The following is a 27,538-nucleotide window of genomic DNA, read 5'->3' on the forward strand; positions in this document are numbered from 1 at the left end:
AGTACAAACAGTTTTGATTTCTAATAAACGAGAGAAATATCTAGCTAACAATACTTAGGAGTATTTTAGTTGACGTTTGAAGACAAAAGTTTTGCTTTGACATTCATTAAACAGACATCTAAAATTCTGTGTATATCAACTTCAAATAATGTGGATTTTGTCACCAGAAATTTGACTTATTGTGTGTATTATTCCATGTGCCTGTTATTCCTAATGTACATTTATTTTTTAATTCTTCTACATTTTTATAACATTCACCACTTAAACTAAAAAAAAAAGACAGACATAGAAAAGCAGAGTAGAAAGCCAAGGAAGAAATTTGAGTGCAAGTCACACTTATCTTTATTAAATGTCTTGTTTTCGAAGAATAATTTTACAAGTAATTAGATAGCTGGAAAGGAGATAGAAAACAGGCCAAATTCAGTCAACGGAAAGGCAATTAAGGAAAATGGTTTTATATATCATAGACACATAAAAACCAGCAGCTGATAAGGGCTATACTAACCTTCTTAGAATATTTGTTTTTTTATCATTTCAGAAGCTATTTCCTTTCTTGTGGGGTTTTGTTTCCCTATATTTATTTAATATGCTCGTTGTAGTTGCCCCATCAGCTGGGAGGCTGCTCCATGCAGCTACTACCCTTTAAGTCAAATTATCCAATAAGTCCCTTTTCTTAGTGATAAACTAAATGTGAAAAAGGCAATAAACTTCCAATAAATGGGCCATAAGGGGTTTTCTCGTAGTGGGAGGTGTCTCGTGGCATGTAGGGCTTTGATTTAATTAAATCTTAACTACACATGTTAAATTGTAAGGTGATACTCAGCATCTCCATACTCTAGCTCCCCAAAAGTTAATTCTCTTCAGTGAAAATATACACATAAGATGATTCCAGATCCAGCATATTGATGATTATTCTGGGTCCATTTCTACTGTTTTCTAAACAAATATAATAGCCAACAACAGACTATTTATTTTAGGAGTTGGTCCATTAGAGGTGAATGGTGCTCTTGGCAATTTGGATCATCTCTGCTTATTAACAAGCATATTTGGGTTGATACCCCTAAGAAGCTCAAGTGGCCATCACATCAAGCTACCTTATGGCTTAATATCTACACTTATTAATGAGTTAACACTTATTGCTAGCAGTAGTATTATTGAGTTAACATCATTTCCATCCATGCCACCACTGAGAATGGATATCACAACCCGTGTATTTCCAAATAATGCTTACTGAATATTGCGGCTACTCTAAAAATGATCGCCATTTTTTGTTCAACGCCAAAGTTTTACGCAGCATCATCAACCTTTATTGGACCTAGCCCGGTGCTCCTTATTTTAACCGTCTCTTATTAACCTCTTTCCCGAAAAGGGTTTCAATTCATTACGACAACCCCCATCCTTCTGCCTGACCCATTTCCATGAATCAAAATCATTTCAAAAAGCCCACGCCAGCACATTTTAATATGACTTTTTCTGCAACCCACTTTAAAAGAATAGAATTATTTTTTGTTCACGAGCCTTTGGGTTATGATACGTAATCCCAAACGTATTTTTTTTTTCCTGAATATGCAGAGAACAGTGTTATCCGTACCATAGATCCTAAACTGGTCTCATTAAATTACGGCTTTGTTCTTAATTATGTAAAATAAGTTGTTAATTATTTACATGGCTCATAGACAAAGACAGAACATTCCTCAAGTTTTGCTCTGAATTTGCTTATGTACTCAAATGACTTCAGCGTTCCATTTTTCCAAGTGGAAATTAATCCTGTAACGGCAAGCCCCGTGGCAGTGAAGGTGTTAATGACTAGCTCATTTAATGAATACAAGAAAGAGAAAAAAAAATACACGATCATTAAAAATGATATATTCTCCATTCTCCAAAATGCACATTGAAATTAAAAAGGTACTGGTGTGATTTATTTCCTATAAATAATATATACGGGCCTTCCAAACTTTTGGATACATAAAGTACTCCAACAAAGTGCCAGAGGGAAGCATATTTGAGAGAAAGAGAAGAGCTAGAACAAGAGGTCGTACTCTGACGCTGCAGGGTGGGAGGCTCCGGGGGAAGTGTGAGGATGTACTTCTTCATGGGAAAGGAGGTGGATACATGGAATAACCTCCCAGCAGAGGTGGGAGGGGCGAATGCAATAAGGTAATTCAAGCATACTTGGGATAGACATAAGTCTGAATCCTAAATATGAAAGAAAACCCAGGATCAAATAGGGTCTGAGGGTTTACAGCAGATAGGAACTGGGCAGACACGGGGGCAAGAGGTTCTTATCTGTCATCCGGCAAATAAAAATACAACGGTGTGAGCACATTCACATGTCTCAGGCAGGTCTGCAACCCTGTCATTCACCATGATCTCCTAGCATACAGTGCTTCCACTGCAGCCAGGGATTCTGGGTAATGACATGCAAATAAGCGCACTGTGTCACCTTTTGCTTCAAATCCATTTTAAGATGGACTCCTATAAGCTTGTGTCTGCCGCATTACACAACTTTTTAGCACAGCCTGGGTTAAAGAAGTGCAGAGCCAGTAACCTACTTACAGACGGACAAAACTGTGCTGTTATGATTTGTTTATTTGTATTACTGAGTACTGTATGAGTACGTATAGCAGTGGTAGGCAGCATGATATACTTAGAGGGCCGATTGTGAGCACTCAAAAGGGCTACACATTACTTATATATACTGTATGGTGCACAGGCGAAAGGGACGTTGAAGCCGTGGGTAGGAGCTTCTCACCGCCCCCTCCGGTCAGCTTGCTGGCGGTTAATACAGTCCCACTCCTCTCCTTACATAGGGAACTAGTGATTAGCACAGGAGAGGAGCGGGGAGAAGCTCCGATCCACACAGCAACATCTCCGCTCCCTCTGCACTAGGGAGAGAGGGAGAGCGCGGGCTGTTGGGTGGGGCAGAGGTTGGGGGCCGCAGTTGAAGCCTATTGCCCACCAATGATCTATAGCTTTATTCAAAGTATTTGATATAATATCAGCATGGCTTAACTGTACTTATTTTCTGTTAATTTATACCTAATCCAAATCACAAAATCTTGTGTGTGTGTTTCAGGGGACTTATCCCTGTTCAGTAATGTGCCTTTAACACACCACTGCACTGAAACTTACACTGCCCTGAAACTTACAAAAACAGATGGACTCTTTGTCCCAATCCCAAGAGGAGAGAGACTGCTGAAGCAGGTAAACCTTTAATTACCTATCACAAAGTGTAATACGGTCATTGAAATAGGGATTTTGCCTTCTAGCCATAGTCAGGGTTCAAGAAGTGAGTCAGCCCTTGAAAGGGATAGGTGTTTGTTGTTTTCAAAAGTGTCGCTGAAGCAGTGAATACAGATGGTGACCCACGAGTGGTACTGATTTTGCAAATAAAGGTTGCCACACCGCATAGGGCTACCAGCTGTGAAAGGAGTATATGCAGAAAAGTGTGAAAATTGATAAAAAGACTGTGCTGAAGCAGGGGTATTTTTAGCAAACAAATGCTGAGTGTAAAATTGCCCTATAAAGGAAAAAGGTATTTCAAAGCCAATTGCTGAGTGTTGAGTCACCCTGCCGGGAATTAAAGAAATAGTCCACTGCAAAGAATGTTTTTCTGCAAGTAAAAATCTGCCTATATACTGTATATCTTGGGGGAAAACAGATACCCAAAGATGAGACTGAAAATTACTGAACTCAGGCAGAAAACCAAATTCTGTTGCTGAAGCGGAGGGATTGCACCTAGCAAGAAAATCGGTGTATAGCAAATGGACTTTTTTTTACCTAGCACTGCACATCTTGTATACCTGATAAAAGAAAATGCATGCACAGTACTGCTGATATTGAAAAATTGCCCAAGAAAGAAAAGTCTACAGATATGCCTGTGAGAGCTACGACCTCTACAAGCAAAATATGCCCATCTGTAGGACTACCACAATTGGGGGTTCTAGCAAATACAGTGGCAACAGCTGCAATAGCGCCTCCTGAGGTCAGGAAGAAAATTACACCTGATAACCTAAAAATGGAGGACAAGATGCAGCGTTCCTGTAATGAACCCTACCCCATGGAAGAGTGGCCCTTCCAGTCCAATAAAGAGGAAGACATCTCTTACGGGGAACCCGAACCGAGTCACACCCACAAAACACCCCAAGAATGGTGGGGGTGCCTGAACTCGGCACGAACAGAAAAGACCGCTCTCTTTGATGACGAATATGATCAGCAGGAGAAAGAGTGGGAGCAGCAGATCACCCAATATTTCTGTCAGCTATTACAGTTGCAAGAAAAGCCGGGTGGATCCAGTGACGCTGCTAAAACTTCAAATGAAGATGGAGACCCCAGTATCCCTGAAGGGACGGTGTTATCCAAATCAAAAAGGAAGAAAAAGAAAAGCGGTTCTTCACTTACTGTGGAAGTAACAGACACGTCCGCAGATCCTGTGGAGAAAAAAGGGGACCGAGTTGCCCTGCAGCCTAGAGAAAATGGAGAATTCGTCCCACGGTTAACCGAATATCCAGAGGGCCCAAGGCAGAAGTCGGGTACCCCAAAGAAGTGTCTGTCCGGTGCCAACAGTGAGGAACCCTCAACCAACCATCCGAGGGAAGTGGAGCCGGAACCAGTGAGTGACGATCCCTTGACCAACCCTGAAGACGCTCTGAAAATTGCCAGGCACGACTGTGATCTGCTCTGTGAAGAATTGGAAAGGGAGAGAAAAAATAATGCTGAGCTACAGAAGACTGTGCTCGCAATTTACTCTGTGGCCAAGACCGAATTGGAGGATCTCAAGACTGAGCTAGATACTGCAAAGGCTACTATTTCCACCATGGATGTAAAGCAGAGCCAATCTGACAAAATGATGGCTACGCTGAAGCGGAAGTATGAGGAGGCACTGAAGCAGATGACAGTCTTCCAGCAAGAGGTTCACACTCTGCGCATAGAGTTGAATGCCTCACAACAGTACGTCAACAGTGTCCGGATAGAAGTGGACGTATCTCAGAAAGAGGTTCAGACACTCCGCAGAGCACTGGATGCCTCACATCATGAGACCAACAGCTGCCGCACAGACCTGGAAGTTTCCAGAAAGGAACTACACAGTCTCACTGAGGAGCTGGACATTGCTAAAGAAACTATTGGTAATCTTGATACAGATCTCAAAGTCTCTCAGAAGGAGCTTCAGACCCTCAACCTAGAGAAGGAAGTCTCACGCCAGGAGATGGTCATTCTCAAAGCAGATGTGCGTAAATGGAAGGAGGACTGCAAAGAAGCCCTGAAGAATACAGAGACTGAAAAAAGAGAAAATTCAAGATTAAAAACAGAAAACTTAAAACTGAAAGAAGAAAATTTTCAGTTGACAGAAGAAGTCAAGGAAAAGTTTGAAGCAGAGCACCGACTGCAGAACCAACTGCAAGGTCTGCGTACACACATCCAGTATGCTGAGGAGAAGCAGCAAACGCTGCAGGAAGACAATCTGCAGGCTGCTAAAGAAATTCAAGTGCTGCAGGAATGTCTGATGACCCAGTATGTCCCCGCAAAGCAGCATGAGAAATTGAAGGCTACCCTGAGCATCACCAAAGCAACGCTAAAAGCCAAGCTTAGAACCCAGGTGACGAGGCACAAAAGGGAGCACAAGAAGGTCCAGAAACTGAAACAAGTAACTGTGGCCCAAGCAAAGAAGTTCACAGTGCTTCACAATGCAATAAAAATGTGGAGGCAAGCTCAGAGAAAGCAAAGCATGCAGATAAATTCCCTGAGAAGAGACTTGCAAGACGCACTCAAAAAACAGGGATCTCTCGCGGATGAGATTACAGTCCTACAAGGACAAGTATTGACCCTGACTAAGCGTCAGTATCCCACAGCCTCAAAAACCCATGAAGACAAGGGTATAGTGAGAGCTGGGAATACCGCTCATCTAAAAGACAAGGTTGCAAAATTTGAACCACCTAAACAAGCACTAGCAAACCCTTCAGCCACCCAGCAGGCAACAAAAGAAGGTACACATGCTGAATTAAAACCAGAAGAATCCTTAGCTGATGAAGCTGAAAAGATGGGACATTCTCTGGAAGTGGGTGTGGAATTGCAACTTAATCTAAAAGGGGCTGTTTTTAAACGCTCTGCAACTGCTGCCATGCAGTATGCCTACAATGGGACGAGCACCCGACTCAAGGGAAATTTCATGACCGTGCACGCAGAAAAGAGACTATACTTGGAGAAAGTCTTCCTCGAGCGACTGAGGGGTGCTGATCTCAAACACCTTCAGGAGGAGACACGAATAAACTGGAGAAAGGGCTCCAATCCCAACGGGACTGAGGGTTCTCTTCCTCCATCCACTCTCATTCAAGTCACAGAGATATCTAGAATGAGAGTGGAAGGATGGGCTTTGGCCGTGGTAAGCCCGAGCTTCCCACAAACAGGGGAGGTATGTAACAGGGGACTTATCCCTGTTCAGTAATGTGCCTTTAATCCAGCAGTGTGGTGGTTAACCTCTGGTAGTTAATTACTAAACACCACCTGCCTGATTAAGATTGTTTACAAAAATCTGTCTGTTCAGACAGGAAGTGACTCTCTCCTTAGCTCTGACTGAGAGCTGACCTTTGGAGCTGACCGGTCTTGAGCTCTGCACAGAAGAGCTGATTTTCAAGACACAGGGAAAACTACTACACCTGAAGCTGAACCAGGAAGGGAGAAGATTTTCCCTCCAAGAAACAGATAAGACTTTTATTCTTAAGAGACTGCTTATATCTGCTTATTTTCATGCTATATGTTTTGGGGCTGGGAGACCTGCTAAACGAATGGAGATGTGAACTAATTGCATAGGATTTCACTAGAAATACTCCCAAGTGACTGGAAGCTTTGTTCCCCCCCCTGTGTTTGGATAATTTCCTGATGAAAAGGAACAGGCACAATAAAGCCTATTATAATTTCACATTATAAAGCCTCCTAATTGTGTACCTCTGTGAACGTCCGTCTACAGTGTGTATATATATATATATTATAATATATATATATATCATATAATACCTGACAGGTAAAGAGACAAAGGCACTCAGCAGTTCAGTAATGAAAAAATGTATTAAAGTACACAAATACTTGCACAAAAAGTCCAACGTTTCGATCCCGGAGAGAGATCTTTATAAAGGGGGGTGCTTTATAAAGATCTCTCTCCGGGATCGAAACGTTGGACTTTTTGTGCAAGTATTTGTGTACTTTAATACATGTTTTCATTACTGAACTGCTGAGTGCTTTTGTCTCTTTACCTTTCAGGTATTATATGCCGTGTATTTTTATGACCTTAGCACCAGCTATTACTACTCCACCACTGGAGTGCAGGATATCTATCTATCCATCCATATCTATATCTATATCTATATCTATATCTATATATATATATATATATATATATATATATATATATACACACACACATGTGTGGATAGATAGATAGATAGATAGATAGATAGATAGATAGATAGATAGATAGATAGATAGATAGATAGATAAAAGGCTTAGGTATGTTTCTGTACAAAAGCTCAGCTGTTACAGGGTTGCTGAGCAACAATAAAGTTTTAAGAATAACCATAACAACAAAGTTCAGCTGTCTCTGGGGAGGAGAGACAGCAAGGCAGGGAGGAGAGACAGCAAGGAGGGGAGGAGAGTCAGCAAGGAGAGAAGGAAAGACAGAGAGGAGAGAGAGACAGCAAAGAGGGGGAGACAGGGATGATGAGGAGGGAAAGAAGAGCAGTGTGCACAGGGGGCAGGAGTGAGTGCAAAGAGGGAGGAGAGACAGCAAAGGTGAGTAGGGTGAGGAAACAGAGCGACAGCAAGGAGAGGAGGAGACAGATGAGATGAGTAGCAGAGGAGGGAGTGTAGTGTGCACAGAGAGGAGCAGACACAGTAAGGCAGGGAGGGCAAAGAGAGGGGAGGAGAGCGTGCAAAGAGGAGCCGGGCATGATGGAGGAGAGAGGGGAAGAGCCACAGCAAGGCATTACAGGGAGGGGTGAAAATATATATATATTTATATAGTTAACATATCTGGAATCTTCCAGTAAAACTGTAATATTGCTTTAACGTGGTAATCCTTTGCTGATCCATAGTAAAATTAGCAGAAATGGGGTTCGTTGATAATGTTTTTTTTCTATATATTGTAGGAGCGTTCCTGATACCGTATACCATTATGGCGATTTTTGGAGGGGTTCCTCTCTTCTACATGGAGCTGGCACTAGGACAATTTCACAGAACAGGCGCTATCTCCATATGGAAACGCATCTGCCCAATCTTTAAAGGTAAACACTGAGCCACCTGTGCTGAAGCAGGGATATCCTTAAAACCTGACCTGTTGGTAGCCCTTGAGGACTGGAGTTGGCCACCCCTGGATTAGTGTAAAGACCTTACCTTGAAGGTCTCTGGAGAAAAGACATCTGCATTGAAAAGGTAGTAGATGCATGGAATATGTTTCAATCTGGGGTGTGAGATATGGGCACAGTACATATTTTTGTATGTATTCACTCCCAAATTAAAGGCCCAATAATAAAGGATGGGGCAAAAGATTGACATGGGTCTTTGAACATCGATTGTTGATCAAGATTGGTCTTCATACATGAATCCCATTAAGGGCCAAGTGTATGCATAGTGTTAAATATGTTTTGCAGTCCATTACAAAATAAACATTGATTATGTCCTCCTTAAGTGCCATCAGATTCAACACATGTATGTTGCATCAATGTACAAGAGTACATGTGATAGTATTAAATACCCTCCAACTGTACCTCTTTAGCAGAAACACGACACATTTTGGGTCCTCTAAGACCAACTGTATCTAATAAACAACACGTTTTTAGCATGTTGTAAACTGCATACGTTAGAGGACAATAGGAATGACGTAGAAGTACCTCCATCCAGCACGGGTATAGGAACTACAGTAGGACCTGTTTTACTGTATGTGCCAAATGTTAAAGGGTGTGTAATTATTTGCTGCCAGCATCTCTTATGAAGAGTGGTTATATTGAATCCAAGTAAGTATTTATTTTAAATTCTGGACAGTTTGAGGCACATGCTAAGAGAGGAGATACAAATAATTGTTGAGATACTTGAATTTAGTTATTTGGTGGGGGGAGTTGATAAATGTAACCCCTATACTGGCTTAGGATGCACCTCTTATGTTAACTCCTTATGCTTTTCAACTGGACAGCAGCGCATTGAAAAGCCTCCAGTGAAGAAGTGAATAATTTCAGCAGAAACAGACCTGTAACCCGAGATCGGATGGTAGAACTCCAACCACAATGGACGTCCTGGAACATCCATAACAAAGGGTGTTAGTTTAAAAGTTCTAGTAACCCTATGAGTCATGGAGAAGTGTAGGTCCAATCACCGGGATTCACTAAACACCGAGGCTGGGTTAACGGCCATTGACTTGCATGGTATTTTACACCGGATCTCCATGAGATACCTTCCATCGGCACTTAAGGAATCTCCCACAATTTAGCTTTTTATGATATCTGTTGGTCGCCCCAACAGGGGAGTTCTTTATAAATTAAATGATAGTGTACAGAACTTTCCAATCGTCACATATGTCTCCTTTCACTGTGCTGATGTAAGGACATACACCCAAAGGCGAGGAGGGGGTTGACATAATCTTGAGCTCTTCTTTATTTCTAGGCATTGGATTTGCCATATGCATTATTGGCTTGTATGTATCGTTCTACTATAACACCATCATCGCCTGGGCTTTGTATTACTTATACTCCTCCTTCTCTGGGACCCTGCCATGGACAAGCTGCGATAACCCTTGGAATACCGTCAACTGCACTAACTACTTTGGAAAAAGCAACATCACCTGGACCAATTTCTCCAGGTCCCCAGCCGAAGAGTTTTATACGTAAGTGCATGTAAGTGGATTTAACCAACAGGGATTAGGGTGAAATATTTAGGCTGCATGATAATAGGGTAGTTCAACTTTACCTTTTTCATGGCAGTGTGCAGAATCACTGTAGACAGCACTCGTTTTTAACGAGTATCTCAGATAATAGAGGAGGGTGAAACTAGTGAGCCTTGGACTTGAAATTCACAAAAATTGCAAATCTTTTCCAAAAACTTCAGCACCTTACTCACTGAACAAATTGTCATCGTCGTCGACCCCCCCCCGACCCCCCACCCCTCCCCATATGGCAACTTTTGACAAATTTGGCAGCCTTTCCAAGACTTGCTCTTGCGCTTCTTGTGAGACCCTTGGAGAAGTTTGCTAATGCCGCAAACGTTCGTGTACTGTATGTTGAATACGGGAGATACACAACGAATTTCGAGAAGCGTTCACCCAAAGATTTCCCCTCGACTCCAATTTCCTGAATCATCTGCACAAAACCCTGTGACAACATTGCACAACGTCAACAGATAATACTTCCCCAACCCCGTCCCCGGCTCCTCACCCCTAACACTTCTCAACATACAGTAACAATAACATGTTTTTCTTATAGAACTGTTATTAGGCATATCCATCCTCCATAGGTATTTAACAGGTTTTATTGTGATCTCTTGCACGTTATATTGTGGTGTTCTGCACCAGACCGGCCATGGAACCTTATGATATTCTGAGGCAGAACAGGACTTGTTACCATATGCTATATCTGTACCATCCAATTGTTGGTGCCTGTGGGACACAGGCCTGTATTTAGGCTGAGCTAGGGTGGAAACTTTCAGGAGGACGGCAAATTTTTGGGGCAGGCTGGTGAGGCGGTTACAGAGGCCCCCGCTCTCTTCCCCATAACAATGAAACTGATTGCCGGGGGAGAGCGCGGGGACCTCTGTAAAGCTCTCATACCTCTTCCTACAGCAAACAACATCTTGTAGAGAACAAGAAGAGAAGAGCCCCTATACTCAGCACTCAATATCAAGGTAAGTGAATTATTTAAAATGTAACCTTTAATAGGTAATAATACTAAAGTAATATTGGACAAAGACAAGACATAAATAAGAACATCAAGACACAAAATAGCTGTAATCTCACTAAGATTAATCCTTAGTTTGTCAAATCCTGATGTAAATTTAGGGGATTGTAGAGGTGACTCCTGGCTATAGTGGTATAGTATATACATCCAGGTCAGCCCCTGATAGATGGGTACATTAGTCAAAAAAAGGTTCTCTGCTCCATAAGCAGAAGGAGCTTATCAGGAGAACTAAACTCCTCCTAGGAGAGGAGAGAATTAACAGCTTACTCAGAGGTGGGCATCCTATTTACGTAACAGCGACACGCACCGACGTACGTTTCGCGTCAGATGACGCTTTGTCAAGGTGGCCCGCCTTACGGAGAGATCCCTGTTTATATACTCTAGCATTGACCTGGCAAGTAGTAAAACACACAAATGATAGGATACATTGCTATGTCGTTTTAATATCCACTTACAGTAGGTATAGGGCCTGTATTGGAATTTAAATGCCTAGTAAAACACTGTATACCATATAGGTTTTAAACCTCCAAATAAGGAGATTCAAGCGGACTAAATGAATGGTGTAAAAACGAATCCTTAATTTAACCCGTTTGTCTCAATATCTATTCAAGTTATATTCATTGCTATACTTACCTATCTAGGTCTGTTAACTCTTTAGGGAGACAGTTTTAACAATCCTCATATAAGAATAAGGGAGGTATAATATAGATGTATTTTCGTTTTCTATACACCTAACTATACTCACAGTGTGTGCTGAGTACTCCTCACACTGCTGACTACTGACGCTCTCTGTTTGCCCCGTTCCAGTCTAGTCACAACCTAGCAGCAGTAAATACAGTTTAACAACTGAATTACTATTTGGACATCGGAACGCTGACCCCATTTAATCTACTAGTGGGAAACCATAATATATATTTCCTTATGTGCTCTGATCCTCGCATTTTTTTTTATACGTTAGCTGTTAATTCTCTCCTCCCCTAGGAGGGGTTTAGTTCTCCTGATAAGCTCCTTATGCCAATGGAGCAGAGAACATTTTTGTGACTAATGTACCCACCCATCAGAGGCTGACCTGGATTTATATACTATACCACTATAGTCAGGAGTCACCTCTACAATCCCCGGAATTTACATCAGGATTTGACAAACTAAGGATTAATCTTAGTGGAATTACATCTATTTTGTGTTTTGATGTTCTTATTTATGTCTTGTCTTTGTCCAACATTATTTTAGTATTATTACTTATCAAAGGTTAAATTTTAAATACTTACCTTGATATTGAGTGCTGAGTATAGGAACTCTTTTCTTCTTGTTCTCTACAACAGGGATGCCCAACTTCTTGAGCTGCGCCCCCCCCTCTCCAAAGACACAGCGTCAAATGACGTTGCGGGTCATGTGATGTCACGTGACCTTGCCGCGTCATTTGTTGCCGCGCTGCCATGGCGACGCTTCGCCGAAGACCCAGCAGAGTAAGTGAGTTGCAGAGGCCTCACGCCTCCCTCACGTCTCTGTAACTGCCGCGCCCCCCCCTACAAATTATCCGCCGCACCCCCCAGTTTGTGCACCGCTGCATCCACAAGATATTGTTTTCTGTGCGATTTGCTCCTAGCTCCATATCTACAACTTTGACTGTAGCAAGAGCACGTGTCCCATTTCCCCCCTTTTTCCCCTCATATACTCTTCCTACAGCGTCGCCCTCCTCCTTCTGCAGCGTCGCGGCAATGAGTTGCCATGACAACGTGCCATCACATGGCATCCCAGAGCTATGGAAACGCCTCACCCCACGATGTCGTGGCGTGATTTGACGCCGCGACGCTGCAAAAGGAGGAGGGCGATGCTGCTTGAGGAGGAGGCCTGGGCGGCAAAAAGGTAAGTACCTATGGGCGGCAAACTTCTAAAACCGGGCCGTTGATGCTGGGATGTGGGCAGGCTTTGGCCAACTTCGAAGGCAGTGACGTTACCACCGAGCCAATCCTTCTGCCGTCCGTTTGCTGCAGGAGAAAGGTACTAGGCGTCAACGAGTCGGACGGTTTGGATGATGTCGGGGGTCTACGCTGGCAGCTGCTCCTCTGTCTGTTCCTGATCTTCACCATCGTTTACTTCAGTCTGTGGAAAGGAGTGAAAACCTCCGGAAAGGTAAACACAAGGCTGGCAGTGCCACTTCCCATCACCAGAGGAGTAAGGCAGGGCAAGCACCCAAATTCTGCTAGAGGGTCCACCAACGCATTGCAGAGCAACGGTGCCCCGTTTAAAGCTACTGACCCCTACTACCGGTGGTCTAGAACATTTGGTTGTGGCCGTTTTGCTCTGACCAAATGTTGCCGCGACTCACCCCGCCGCCGGAAACTGCTGCTGCCGCCGCCAGCCACTTTGTCGCTAAGCATAAGTGCTTAAACCGCTTACCCTAACCCCCACAATAAAACCCTATATCATAAAACCCCCTACCCTAAGCCCTTACCCTAAAACCCCCTACCCTAACTGCTAAAACCCCTTAAATTAACCCCCTACCCTAACCGAAAATAAACAAATTAACCCCATACCCTAAGCCCTTACCCTAAAAAACCCCTACCCTAACTGCTAAAACCAGTTAAATTAACCCCCTACCCTAACCGAAAAGAAACAAATTAACCCCATACCCTAACCGCTAAAACGCTTATTAACCCCCTACCATAACTGCTAAAAACTCTTAAATTTACCCCCTACCCTAAACGAAAAGACCCTTAAATTAACCCCCTACCCTGAACAATAACAAAACTTACGTTAGAAGCGGCAGGCGGGGATTCCAGCGGCGGAGGGTCTGTCTGCGGCGAAGCGGCACCAGCCAAATGTCCCATTCTGACTGCCTGCACCTAGGGCTCTTTAACTTCTTAAGTGCCAGAGGAGCCCCCGACCATGGTAACCTCACTGGGCACTGGGGAAAGCTCCATTTTGACCACCCGGACACATAATATTTGAGTCACTTGTATCTCCTGAACGGAGCTATGAGTTTTCAAAATAAGAGCTCCCTTAGAGTAAGGCAAAAAAACAAACTGGCGGTCAGCACCGAACAGCTGCTTCTGGGTTGTGCTGCCAAAGCCTTTTCCCTCTCTGACTCCCCTGCTTTGTCGGGGTATTATTTTGGCGTGTGACATCTGCTCTCCCCTCTATCTGTTATCAAGTAGGTTGGGAATCCATAGCGAAGACAAGGGACAGATGTTGTTTGTCACTGGAGAGGAGGATGGCAGGTGACTAACACGGACGGGAAGATTAAAGGATAACAATATGAAGTGGAAGGGAGATGAGGGTTTAGGACAGAGATGCCGACTATGGCATTACCAGCCAGGAACTGAAGATCCACCATAACATGCTTTGTAGGTCATACACACCCAAGGTTTGAGCCTCCATGAAGAGAGGAACCAAGTGAAGATTTGTCCTGTTAGTTTTCAGCTCTGAACCAAAATCTTTCACCCCGGGCTTTGCCTTCCAGGTTGTATGGGTGACAGCAACATTTCCCTATGTGGTCCTTTTCATACTGCTGATTCGAGGAGCTACGCTGCCCGGGGCATGGAGAGGAATCCTATTCTATCTGAGACCCAACTGGGAGAAGTTGACGGACACTGCCGTAAGTAGCTTTAACAATCACAGAACTCATAAGTGTATCTACGTGTTACACTCTGCTCTCCCAAACGTCCTCCAGTCTCTATACAAGGGGTTCTTAACCTTTTGTACCTTAATCACCCCTTAGGGACCAACAAGGTCCCCAATCACCTCATACCAATAATTTGCTATATGACGTACCGGTACAACTGCGCCAGTAGCTCGACTGAAACGTTTAGTATAGGGCTCTCTCTTTTTAGTAAGTACTAGTAACCATCAGAGATGGAAAATAATGGGGGGATCCCTAGCGCCCCGCATTTATGTGGCGGGAGATAGAGAAGCTTTCACACGATGTATCAGCCACGTGCTATTGTAAACAGAATAACAGATACAATGTTGCAAATAAAGCGCAGCGCCTTTTCAATTCCCCCCTGGTCCCCTTTCAATCACCTCCTGGGGGTGCAATCACCACTTGTTAAGAACTCCTGCTCTATACCCTCACATGGGTGAGTTTACAAGTTATTTCCCCTAGTTGAGGTTACCAAATGGATCCAGTTCTTTTGTACGGGTCGAACCAATGTTGCTGTGGTTCCCAGTTTCTCAACATATTTCTAGCCATGGTTGAAAAACAGGACTGGCTCAATCTGATGCTGTCATCTTGTAACTTGACAGCTATGGTCATATTTATAAGCAGGGGTGCACAGCAAGACACCTTCGGCCAACCCTTGAATGGGCAGTAAAGTGTCGTCTATTCTGGAAACAGTATGTTTCATATAATGTTTCAAGTCATTTCTCTCCGGAAGGACTTGGAGAGACTGGAAACTTGGGCAGGTAAATGGAAGGTGAGGTTAAAAAAAGATAAATGTAAGTTTATGCATTTGGGAAACAAGAATAATCAGGGAACTTACAAATTAAATGGGGATCAATTAGAAGAATCCTTGATGGAGAAGGATTTAGGAGTGCTTGTAGACAGCAGGCTTAGCAATGGTGCCCAAAGTCATGCAGTAGCTGCAAAGGCAAACAAGATCTTATCTTGCATCAAACGGGCAATGGATGGAAGGGAAGTTAACATAATTATGCCCCTTTATAAAGAATTAATAAGACCACACCTTGAATATGGAGTACAATTTTGGGCACCTCTTCATAGAAAAGACATTATGGAACTAGAGAAAGTGCAGAGAAGAGCCACCAAATTAATAAAGGGGATGGACAATCTAATTTATGAGGAGATGCTAGATGCTAGATAAATTAGATTTGTCTACATTAGAAAAGGGGTGTCTAAGAGGGGATATGATAACAATATACAAATATATTCGGGGACAATACAAGGAGCTTTCAAAAGAACTATTCATCCCAAGGGAAGTACAAAGGACTCGGGGCATCCCTTAAGGTTGCAGGAAAGGAGATTTCACCAGCAACAAAGGAAAGGGTTCTTTACAGTAAGGGCAGTTAAAATGTGGAATTCATTACCCATGGACTGTGATGGCAGATACAATAGCTATCTTTAAAAAAAAAAAAAGTTGGACATCTTTTTATAAAGGAAAGGTATACAGGGATATACCAAATAAGTAAACATGGGAAGGATGTTGATCCAGGGAGAAATATGATTTCCAATATGTGGCGTCAGGAAGGAATTTATTGTTCCCCTTATGAGATATCATTGGATGATATTTCACTGGGGTTTTATATTTGCCTTCCCTGGATCCATATACTGTAAGCACAAATATATATATATATTTAAAAAAAAAAACTAAATTTAGCATACTATAGGTTGAACTTGATGGATGCATGTCTTTTTGCAACCTCATGTATTATGTAACTATGTAACTATATATGGCATTGCATCGCTTACAATTAAAAGTAGTACAATTTAAGTAGATCGGGGCCATAGTCCTTTGCATATATAACTAACATACCTAGTGGTTGAAATAGTTCTACTGCGTTCAACAAGAGCATCCTTTTATCCTTTTTAGCCATCGCATCATGGGGTCTGTAACTCCAGTGACCCAATAACGTAGTGGCTATGTCATAGACTGTCAGATCGATTTTCTATCGGAGACTGCGTTCTGCACTCCTGTGGAGCGCTGAATGCTACCTGTCCGGAAGAAGAACGGAAGACCATGACTCCTGTTCTTCCGTTTGCGGAATTAGTGACACGGCGATCACGTGATCGCAATGAGCCGGAAGGGCTGTGGGACTCTTTGTAACGACAGAGCATGCATTTATCCATATTTCAATTGTAAGCTCTTCGGGAAAGGGCGTCACCCTTTACTTTATGCTCCTCTTCCCATCGTTCATTCTTTATTTCCCCTGTATTGTAATGTTGTCGGCGCTATCTAAAATAAAATAATATGTAGAATTGGAACACAAAGTGCCATATTAACAAAAAAAGATTTTTTGGGGGTGTTTTTTTAGATGATGAATCATACCTAGGATACAAGCAATTACAATGAACCCCTTCACTGACAAATGGATTAAATTAAAAAAACATTAAATTTACAGACAGCTCCAATTAATTTATCCCGATAAACATCTGTCGTGTCCCCTCTACTCTCATACCCCCCCCTAACAACTGTAGCGGACAACTTAACAGCTGATTTAACATCATAGAGACACTGTGGGTGGGGGACCGGAGTAGAACAGAGATCTAAAGAGCAATGGTTTCATTATAATCCCCATGCAGAGAAAGAGGCTTACAGAGCAAGTCCTTTGGAAATGTAAATGTTTCATTCAATTACCCATCTAATTTTCCAAGGATTGCATTGTATTTTGTGAAGCGCGGTTTACAATAGACTTCCTGCCTGTAATTACAGCCGCGCCGTCCCTTCACAATGTCGGTGAAATGTAATCAGCCATATACTTTCAAATTAAAATGTTAAGTAACGGGCAGACCTAGCCAATCAGGATTTCCAGCTCAGCCTGACCAAGATGGCTCCACCGACGTATTGTACACTGTAATATATCACTCGCCTTTCTCACTTGTGTGGTTTTTGTCAATTGTCTTTAATTTGTTTTTTTTATTACCTTAAAGCAGCAAAACACTTGCACTATATTTTTTTTTTTTAGTTCTAGGGTTGAAGCAGGGGGAGCAGAACTGTGTTCATTTCAGGGACCCCTGCTTCCAGAGATACAGCTCAACCCCGCTATAACGCGATCCGTTACAACGTGAATCCGCTTATAACGCGGTGCCAGCGTGGCTCCCAATTTTCGTATTGATGAATACTGTACTTTACAACACGATTATTGGTGTCTTAAATACTTTATTGTACAATGCATACAATTGTACATTATTTCTAATGCGATCCGCTTATAACGCGATGTGATTCTTTGGACCCCAAGCACAGCGTTATAAGGGGGTTGAGCTGTACTTACCTCCGTAGGCGATGCCGGTATCTCTGCAGCCAGGGAACTTGTGTGCCTAATATCCTGCGAGCCAATAAGAAGCCGTGACATCATCCCTTCCTATTGGCCCACGTGACCTGGACATTGAAATTCCACAGAGATACCGGCACTCCCTAAGGAGGTAAATATCTCGAGAAGCAGGGGGTCCCCAGAGCAGAAATCAATGGGGTCTCCCCTGCTTCAATCCTAGACCCAACCCTGCCCCCTTTTGTATGTGTGAGAAAGCAGGGGATCCCCAGAGCTGAACCGCGTTAATTTTGTCTTTGGTGACCCCCCCCAATTCCCGAGATATACATCTTGGAAAGGTGCCACCAGTACCGTCTGTTCCAGGGGAAACAAAATGGCGGTTTAAATCTCCCGCAATTCTCGGAATCCACTGCATCATTCTATTGACCCGCGCGACGTAGGGGGGGTTTAAACATGCAGAAGTAACCGGCAGCACCTCTCCCGGTGTGTATCTTCGGAACCAGGGGGTCCCTAGACCTTAAAGTAACAGGGTTCAGCTCCGGGAACCCCCTGCTCCCCACACATGAAAAGGCGGGCAGGGTGTGGACTGCCGCTTTAAGAACCTAATTCACTCTCGCGTTCCCCTCTGGTTTGGCCGCTTGTAAAAAATAACGACCGTGTCATGGAATTTAATGGCAAAAGGTATGTGCACGAGATTGGCTAAATGACGAGCGCTAACACGCTTGCTTTTTGTAGGTCTGGGTGGACGCTGCAGCCCAGATTTTCTTCTCTCTGGGCCCAGGATTTGGAGTTCTGTTAGCACTGGCCAGTTACAACCCATTCACCAACAACTGTTACAGGTAGGAGACCGTCTGCCCTTCGCCCTGTAGAACGGTAAGTGATGGTTTGCAGATTATTGCTGCATTGAGGGAGGGAATTCATAAGGGTTATCGGAGATCGATCGGTCAATGGCAGTTAACACCGGAGCGGGTTATAAAGCCTGTTATCAAAGCTGTGTCTGTCCATCGGTAGACTCCGTGGTCAATTCACTAAAGTGTGGTTATTCCCTGTTAATAATGGCTATGGATCCCTACTGCAGAGATCCCTCTTTCTCATACCACTTTGGAACTCAAAAGGGGTTATAGATTAAACTGTGATCGTGACTCTGCCGATCGAGCCACTATCGCACGGAAACTCCTCATGACTTCAATGGGAGTTTCTGTGCCACAGTGGCCTAATTGGCCTTATTCCCAGGTTAATCAATAACCCCCCCGCCCCCCCATCAGACTTTTTTGACTCTCGCTGATTTTCCATAAGCCGCCCTGGTTTGGCGTCAGTCTCAGTGTCTCATATAGTTCAATGGAGCCTCCTGATTAAATAAAGTAATCAGTTTTTCTCTTCCATGGCAATTCTATTTTTTTGGCCCAAGCACCCCTAAATCTCGCACATTTTTTTTTCTCCTCGCAATAACTGCCAACCAACTCCAGGACAACCAATACTGACCAGGGACTGTCTTCCTATCCAAATGATAATAAATAGGTCAGTAATTGGGAATACAAAACAAGGGCTGGATCAGGGTCATGCTGCTGAACCGGAGTTCATTGGCATAAACGCTCCTTCCAATGTAGAGCTGTATCGAGTATGACTTTCTTAAAAGTTAGAAGTAGGGGGGGGGGGGGGAAGTCCAAGTACTACCGAAGCTTAGAATAACCTAAGTAAAAAGTGAGATTGCTGAGCCGGAAAAGTTAGCAAAACATTGCCAAGAGGAAAGGTTATAGCATCAATCCCTCATTTTAATACAAATCTTGATATTAATAGTTTTTTTTTCATTTTTTAACTCTTGAGTGATGTTTTTGGTACAGGTTTATCATGTGACACACAGTGATGTTTCCTTATGTTATACATCCGCAGTGTTGCAACCATTGTATATACGTGTGCACCGCGCCCGCAGACGTCAACATTTTGCCCATTTTATGCCTTTCAGAGATGCCATTATAACCAGTGTGGTGAACTGTCTGACCAGCTTCATGTCGGGTTTTGTGATTTTCACAGTACTGGGTTATATGGCCGAAATGCGAAATGTTGAAGTCGAAGACGTTGCAAAAGACAGAGGTGGGTCTGGGCGTTCCTGTGCTCTGGTTGTCATGGCTACAGAAGATGACCGGGAGTCATAAAGCCTCCGTGCGGGTCATCGGACTCGATTTCGCGGTAACTGCCATCAACTTGAACTGCAGTTACCGCGAGATCAGGCGCCATGTCCTGCATCGTGGCTTCATGACTTCCGGATGATATGTCAAAGTCACTGAATGGGGAACTTGGCATCAGTCTATTAATGTTGCTTTTTCAATTACCCATACCCTTGTGACTTCCTCGTTTAAATAGGTCCCAGTCTGCTCTTCATCACTTACCCAGAAGCCATTGCCAACATGGTGGGATCCACATTCTTTGCCATTATATTTTTCCTGATGATGATAACCCTCGGGCTGGATAGTACGGTGAGTAATTTCCTGAGGGTTAAATATTCCCAAAGTGATTGAAATGTACAGAATTCAATAGTTATGGATATTCCACTTCAAAACACAATGTTGACACTGAGAAATTGGATTACAGCTTAGAGTGATAATATTTATGGGCAACATAACGTGTCAGTTCTATGTGTGGGAATTCAGAAGACCACATGGATGGATGTATAGAATAATATATGAATAGATGGAAGGATCATAGGATATATAGAAGGGTGGTTAAATGTAAGGAAGGATATATGGATGGATGGAAGGATATATGGGTAGATGGAAGGATATATGGGTAGATGGGTAGATGGATGGATATATGGATGGATGGATGGATGGAAAGAAGGAGAAAAGGATTTATGAAAAGATATATGGATGGATGGAAAGATATATGGATGCTATATAGAAGGTACTGTATGGATGGATGGACGGATGGATAGAAGGATATATGAATGGATGAATGGAAGGATATATGGATTGAAGGAAGAATTACTGGATAGATGGAAGGATAAAGGATGGGTGGGTGGTTAAATGGATGGAGGAAACCATCGATAAATAAATGGATGGACAGATGGAAAACACTCCCTATTACTGCATAAGAGATAGCTTCTACCAACTTAATTACTGTATTATAAATCATGTTAACAGTTAATAACAAAGATCATTTTTGGAGTTTCCAAGTTGTAAGCTTATGCATTTAAGATATTATATTTTGTTAAATATATATGTTTCTCAGATTACTTTTTAAACAGCTTAATTGTAATCGTTTTATTACTCTGATTCTAAAAATCGACCTAATTTCTTCACAAGATTCATGAAAATGCACCATGGTATGGATCCCATGTGTCGTCCTTATATATGAATCTATCCCTTTGAGTCAAAAGTCATCAACGTTCAAGGCTATTTTTGTGGGACATCTCTAAGGAACTGGTACCAATTCATAGAGATCAACTTTAAACTCCATATGTTGATTTTGAGTTTCCCACGAATGTGGATGGCATACGGCCTGGGAGAGAGGGGGAATTTTTTTAATATATACTTTTCCTTGTTTAAAGCTGGATTACTTACTATATTTTAAATATCCAATCATTTTTCTTTACTTAAGGTTATGCCTGCTTTTTTTCTTTTAAAATCATCCCGGTCACTGTCTGTAAGGGAGGTTTCACTTGAAACTGGAAGTCAATTCACAAATATGTCAGTCAGCTCAATAACACTCATATAATGCCCTGTGAATTATGGATGGAGTCCCTCAGTGGCTACAAATCCGAGTGTTCCCTTCCTGAAGATTCCGCGAGATGTCTCAATACAAAATAACAACATCTGTGAGCTTTGTAGACCAGAAGATTCTGGGTAGCCAATTCACAGCCCTGATTTACAGTTTGAAGTGAGTCAGACGCTGTTACTGAGTCACTAGATGTTGCCTGTGTCCTTCTCAGTTCGGAGGTCTAGAAGCTGTGATAACGGCCGTTATGGATGAATACCCGCACATCCTCGGTAAGAGGAGGGAGCTGTTTGTCCTCGTCCTGGTGACAGTCTGCTTTACTGGCTCGCTCAGCACAATGACCTACGTAAGCCTATAACCCGATACTGTCCATGCGACTTAATGCAGCACTAAGGCGCTTTCAGATAAATGGCCAAATACGCAGTACTCAGGTAGGGCAGTCACACTGCTGGACCCCTAACAGCCCTGTTGCCCCCTCTCGTGCCAACTTGGTGATAATGGTTAAGTGGTGAAGCAGGAGGAGTTAAGCCTTATATAGATTATTAAAGTGCTATTTTACAAAGTATGAACTGCTTGATACCCATCAACATTGGCGTCTTTAATGGATGGAATTGTAGGAATGAGCAGTGTACAGATGTTCCCTTTCTATACATTTACTAACAGGTCTACAACCGCTTGTACTTATTTACTAGGGGGGTGCGTATGTTGTAAAACTCCTGGAGGAGTTTGGCGCCGGATGTTCGATAATTGCGGTCGTGTTTTTAGAGGCGATTGCCGTTTCATGGTTTTATGGTAAGACAATCCCGTCCCGGTTACCTTCCTTACCCATATAGTAACCATAATATATTTCTTTACAGTAATATTTTGCTGACAATGCATGTAGCAGTTGTGTAGACACAATCAGCCCTTGCCCCAGAGAGCTTACAATCAAATTGTGGAGTCTGAGGCACAGCGAGCTAATGTGGTTCGCCCAAGGTCAAAACTGGATTTAAACCAGGTCCGCCCACTTGAAAGGCAGTGTTCTTACCACTAAGACACTTCAAACTTCTTCAGCAGTGGCTGCCAGCACACAAAGCTACATACATATAAATACACGTGTACTAAAGTGTGTCTGTATGTTTATTACAGGAATACAAAGGTTTTGCAATGATGTGAAATCCATGCTGGGCTTTGCTCCGGGAATATTTTGGAGGGTTTGTTGGGTGGCTATTAGCCCAGCATTTCTAGCAGTAAGTATAAGGTTATTTTTTTTTTATTGATGTGTGAGATAAAGTTTTACTAAACCCTCATTGTTACACCTCAAGCACCTGTGTGGTTACGACTCTCGATGAAAGTCTAGGGAGGCGGAATCCAGCTGGACCATTCACACTTTGTATTTTCTTCCTTACCTTATCTACAGTGATAATAACATCCTTGTTCCTTTCTTCCCAATGTCCTTTGCCTCCTACCATACGGACTGCCAGGAACGTGCTGCCATTTCCGTCTCGGAGGTGGCTGCATGAATGCCTCTGAAATATAACTAAAGCACTTGTCAATCCAAGATGTTTCTATTTGATTATTATCCCTGCCACGTACAACGTGAGGGCACATGTCCCCGCAGCGTCATATGAAGCCGGAGCTGGGCGGGGGGTGGGAGCAGGGGAGGATAGCATGCAGGGGGGCGCAGGGGGGCGCAGGGGGGAAAGTTTGCTCACCCCTCTTCTACGACACTTGTAGGATAGTCCCATCTAAAACTAATGTGGCGTGTTTTAATAATAATAATAATAGTATTATATATGGCACTGTACCAATTCCATAGTTGAATATCCCAACTTAAAGCAGCAGTTCAAGCAATAGTCTACATGTGTTATTTAAAAAAAAAAAAAAACAGTTCTGTACTATGAGAAAATACTTGTAGCATTTAAAAATTAATTAAAAAAATGTTTTCAAGACATGTTTCATGTTTCTAATGTAGGAAGCATTTCCAAAGTGACAGCCCCCTTCCCCTTCTGATAGGCTCTGGCTCTTGAGACCCGCCCTCTCTCTAGCAGTGCACCACTTGTATCTAGTAACTGCCCAGTCAATCATATTCCAGGAACTACATTGCCCAGAATGCTGTGCAAGAACTGAATTAAATAAACCGGAGCAAGCGATCGATTACAGGAGAACGGATCGATCTGCAGCTTAGCTAATCACTTGTCAGTGTGCAGATTGTATTGCTGCACATATTGAATGGGGAAAAATATATATATATATATATATTTTTAAAAACGGCAGCTTGAACTGCAGCTTTAAAGGAGGTTTCCACGCCATTGTTCTTTAATGTATGTATGAAGCAGGGGTTTCCAGAGCGGGCCCACTTTTATTTTAGCTCCGGGGACCCCCTGCTTCCCTAGAAGACCTCCGATAAGTGTGCTCCATGATTCTTAAACCTCCCGCAGCACGCGAGCCAATAGGAAACCACGGTGGTGACGTTGCAGCTCCTCGTGCCGCGGAAGATTTAAACCCCCCCATATTGTTTACCCAGCCAGGGATGATGCACCTTCGTAAGGTATCTCGGGAAGCAGAGGGTCGCCCAGAGCTGGAATTAACACGGTTCGGCTCTGGAGACCCCCTGCTTCATACCGAGTAAGGGGGGGGGGGAAATCCCTAGGCAGAACCCGCACCTTTAAACCCAATTTGGCACAGAGAAGTATCTTGTATTGCGCTCACACTGTACTCGGCGCTGTACTAATTCCATCGTTTTCTCAGTGCTCCCTTTGCCGGGCGTCTCACCCGGTGGTTCTCCGCCCTGCAGGAACTTATTGTTTCACAATCGCGTTTCCTGAGTTTGGATATTCCACCTTAAAACACAATGTGTCGCTGAGCTGCCGTGCGTAGTGTCAGAGTATTTATGGGCTGTCTCTGAAGGCTGTACATTTGCAGGCACAATTAACACCATGCCCTGCAAAGCTTACACTCTAATGCTGATACCTGAGGCACAGGGAAATAAAGTGACGTGCCCAAGGTTAGCCGACACTGGGTTTTCCCATTTCAAAGGCAGTTACATTATCACTGAGCTGCTCCTTTGGTTTAAGGGGTTAACAAAAAGAACGATTCCTGCGCTCCTACTAATTTGGGCTAAAATATACTAGTGATCTCATAAGTAGGGGTCATTTAGTTAAACCCTTTGGCCAAAGCGTTATAAGTCTGCAGCCACGTCACGGCATGACCAGTCTGCAGCCACGTCACGGCATGACCAGTCTGCAGCCACGTCACGGCATGACCAGTATGCAGCCACGTCACGGCATGACCAGTCTGCAGCCACGTCACGGCATGACCAGTATGCAGCCACGTCACGGCATGACCAGTCTGCAGCCACGTCACGGCATGACCAGTATGCAGCCCCGTCACGGCATGACCAGTCTGCAGCCACGTCACGGCATGACCAGTATGCAGCCACGTCACGGCATGACCAGTATGCAGCCACGTCACGGCATGACCAGTATGCAGCCACGTCACGGCATGACCAGTATGCAGCCACGCCACGGCATGACCAGTCTGCAGCCACGTCACGGCATGACCCCTCTGCAGGTACCTGCTGTACGCTGAATATGTGCAATTTCTTATGCTCCACATTTCCTTTGGAGATATGTGAAAGGGCCCAGAAGGGGTTAAATAAATAAAGCCTATGCGTTTGTGATTTAGTGCAATTAAAAGCTGGTGTGTAGCTGATTTCAACTGTTTATGTCTCTGTAATAACCAAATGCTTCGGAGAGTTTTCACAATCTTTCCCTAATCTCTACCGCCACATGACAAGTTTTAAAACTCCCCTATATACAGGGAAATTGTTCATCCATGTACTTTTTTTACTTTGTTCATTTATATGACCTCATTCTGCTGCCATCATTAGCCAAAGAGATAAAGGGGCAGAACGATACCAGATTAGATTAGAAACAGATAGGACTTGGAACAAAATGTTGTTCATTTTTCACAAGAAACGGGAAAGCGACATTCTGAGGGTGATTTGAGTCTTCAAAGGATGGTGGTTACGCTGGTAAAGTTTTCATCCACTATGTGAAATATCCCCTTTCGGCAGCAAATTAAAATCCCCTTTGTGAGCACATTCACATCTCAGACAGGTCTGCGACCCTGCTCATCCCCATTATCGCTTAGCATACCGTGTTTCCACTACAGCAAGGGATTCTGGGAAATGATAGGCAAATGAGCAGTGTCACTTTTTTGCTTCAAATCCATTTTTGCCTGGTCCCCTATAAGCTTATGCCTGCCGCATTACACAGCCTTCTGCAGTCTTTTGAACATAACCATCTTTACTGCACGTAATCAACTTACTGGTGAAACTAATGTGTCACAATGCCATCAAAATGTAGCAGTGCTGTGCCTCATTTCAGATCCTGGCTGTTACATAAGGAGACGGATGTGTCTGGTACTCGTTTTCAAAAGGTGCAAGTAATATTTGCACTCGTGCGAGAAACCCCTTTCCCCAAAACTCATCCTATTTCATTCTTTTACACATACAACTGTAACTTGTACAGAAGTCCTCAAGGTAATTGCATCGGTTGACACATCATGGCGGGATGCAATATTCTATGTCCAGTGCCATTGATTCCTGTGTAAAATCTGTGATATTCTGCATATTCAGGTGTAATAATCTTGATACATACAAAGTAGGGATAATAAGTATCACCGTATTGACCACTGAAAAAAAGTTGTCCCAAAACAACCAGGTGTTTCTCCTCCCAGTTTATCATAGTCAGCTCTCTTATGGATCAGCCGCCTCTGATGCTGTTTGAATATCGGTACCCACAATGGACCATCTCAGTTGGCTACCTTATCGGAGCATCGTCCTTTGTCTGGATCCCATTGTATATGGTGTACAAGCTGGTATGGACTCCTGGATCCCTCAAACAGGTGAGACTTCCCATACAGTGTCTGGCAGGAATGAGCTGTCATGGACCTTTTGGCCACGACCAAATCGCCACTGTCGCTCCGCTGCCAGGACAGCACACTGCCAGTTACCTCGCCACCATTCTCCTTGTCCCCAGCTGCCGATCTCGCCATCTTCGCCGCCATCGGCATGTGTGAGCGTGCCAGTGGGTGTGGGCCCAGCCAGAACACATTTTTACATTTCCCACAGGAGATATGTCCTGGCTGGGCGCACGCATGGGTGCGCTCACAAATGGCGGAGGCGGAGATGGGGAGATCTGTGGCTGGTGACAAGTAGAATGGTGGCAAGTTGACTGGCAGCGATTTGTCCTGGCAGCGGAGCGACGGTGGCGATTTGGTCTCAGCCAAGTGGACACGGCACAACGTCACATTCCGGTAATGAGCTCTTCGGTCTGTTCAGATAAACGAGTGAAGAGGAGTAACTCATCAATAGAGAGAAACGTGATGGTGATCTGTCTATTTGTGCCATTCTACCGTACCTTTATAACCCCACGGGGCTTATGGCTTTTATTTTACATTTCCCAAACCTTAAGGAAAAAAAACATTGTGTAGTCTACTTACTTCTCAAAGTCTCCCGGCTGCAAAACTGGGGCCAAAGCAGTGGTATTTATCATAAAGGAATCTTATAGAAAGCAGTAGGATTTTTTCCATTGATGAATCTGATGCAACTCACCAAGTTTTGTAGCCGGGAGACTTAAGTTAAAAAAACACACACACGCACACGCACACGCACACACACACGCACACGCACACACAACGTAAAAAAGGTGATGTTTAATACTCAACAACGAGCCAGAAAGTTGAGTATTAAACATCACCTTTTTGAATCTGGGAGTGCCTGTCCTTCTGTTCCTTGATTGGAAAATACACAAAGTGTGGACAGTGTACACCTGAGACATCTACTACATATTGTGCGAGTGCCCTGTGTGGACTTTATTAAAAGTCCCAGAGAGGACCGAAACGTTGGTTTCTGTACCGTGGCATATAAAGATCCTATTTGGAGTCTGATGGATATATATATATATACA

The 27,538-nt window shown here is 43.4% G+C and overlaps 1 protein-coding gene across 1 annotated transcript in view; it reads left to right on the forward strand.

The window, feature by feature from the left end:
• The window catches only part of LOC142464962 (sodium-dependent serotonin transporter-like), a 37,926-nt gene that overhangs the window by 5,968 nt on the left and 4,420 nt on the right, over positions 1 to 27,538 (forward strand). The window contains exons 2-12 of the mRNA XM_075568737.1: positions 8,139 to 8,273; positions 9,646 to 9,865; positions 12,926 to 13,064; positions 14,395 to 14,529; positions 18,609 to 18,712; positions 19,837 to 19,964; positions 20,235 to 20,347; positions 21,799 to 21,930; positions 22,277 to 22,376; positions 22,713 to 22,813; positions 26,307 to 26,474. Coding sequence (XP_075424852.1) covers positions 8,139 to 8,273; positions 9,646 to 9,865; positions 12,926 to 13,064; positions 14,395 to 14,529; positions 18,609 to 18,712; positions 19,837 to 19,964; positions 20,235 to 20,347; positions 21,799 to 21,930; positions 22,277 to 22,376; positions 22,713 to 22,813; positions 26,307 to 26,474 — 1,475 coding nt within the window. The remainder of the gene's footprint in view (positions 1 to 8,138; positions 8,274 to 9,645; positions 9,866 to 12,925; positions 13,065 to 14,394; positions 14,530 to 18,608; positions 18,713 to 19,836; positions 19,965 to 20,234; positions 20,348 to 21,798; positions 21,931 to 22,276; positions 22,377 to 22,712; positions 22,814 to 26,306; positions 26,475 to 27,538) is intronic.

The sequence above is a fragment of the Ascaphus truei genome, chromosome 13, assembly GCF_040206685.1.
Source record: "Ascaphus truei isolate aAscTru1 chromosome 13, aAscTru1.hap1, whole genome shotgun sequence".
Taxonomy (NCBI): domain Eukaryota; kingdom Metazoa; phylum Chordata; class Amphibia; order Anura; family Ascaphidae; genus Ascaphus; species Ascaphus truei.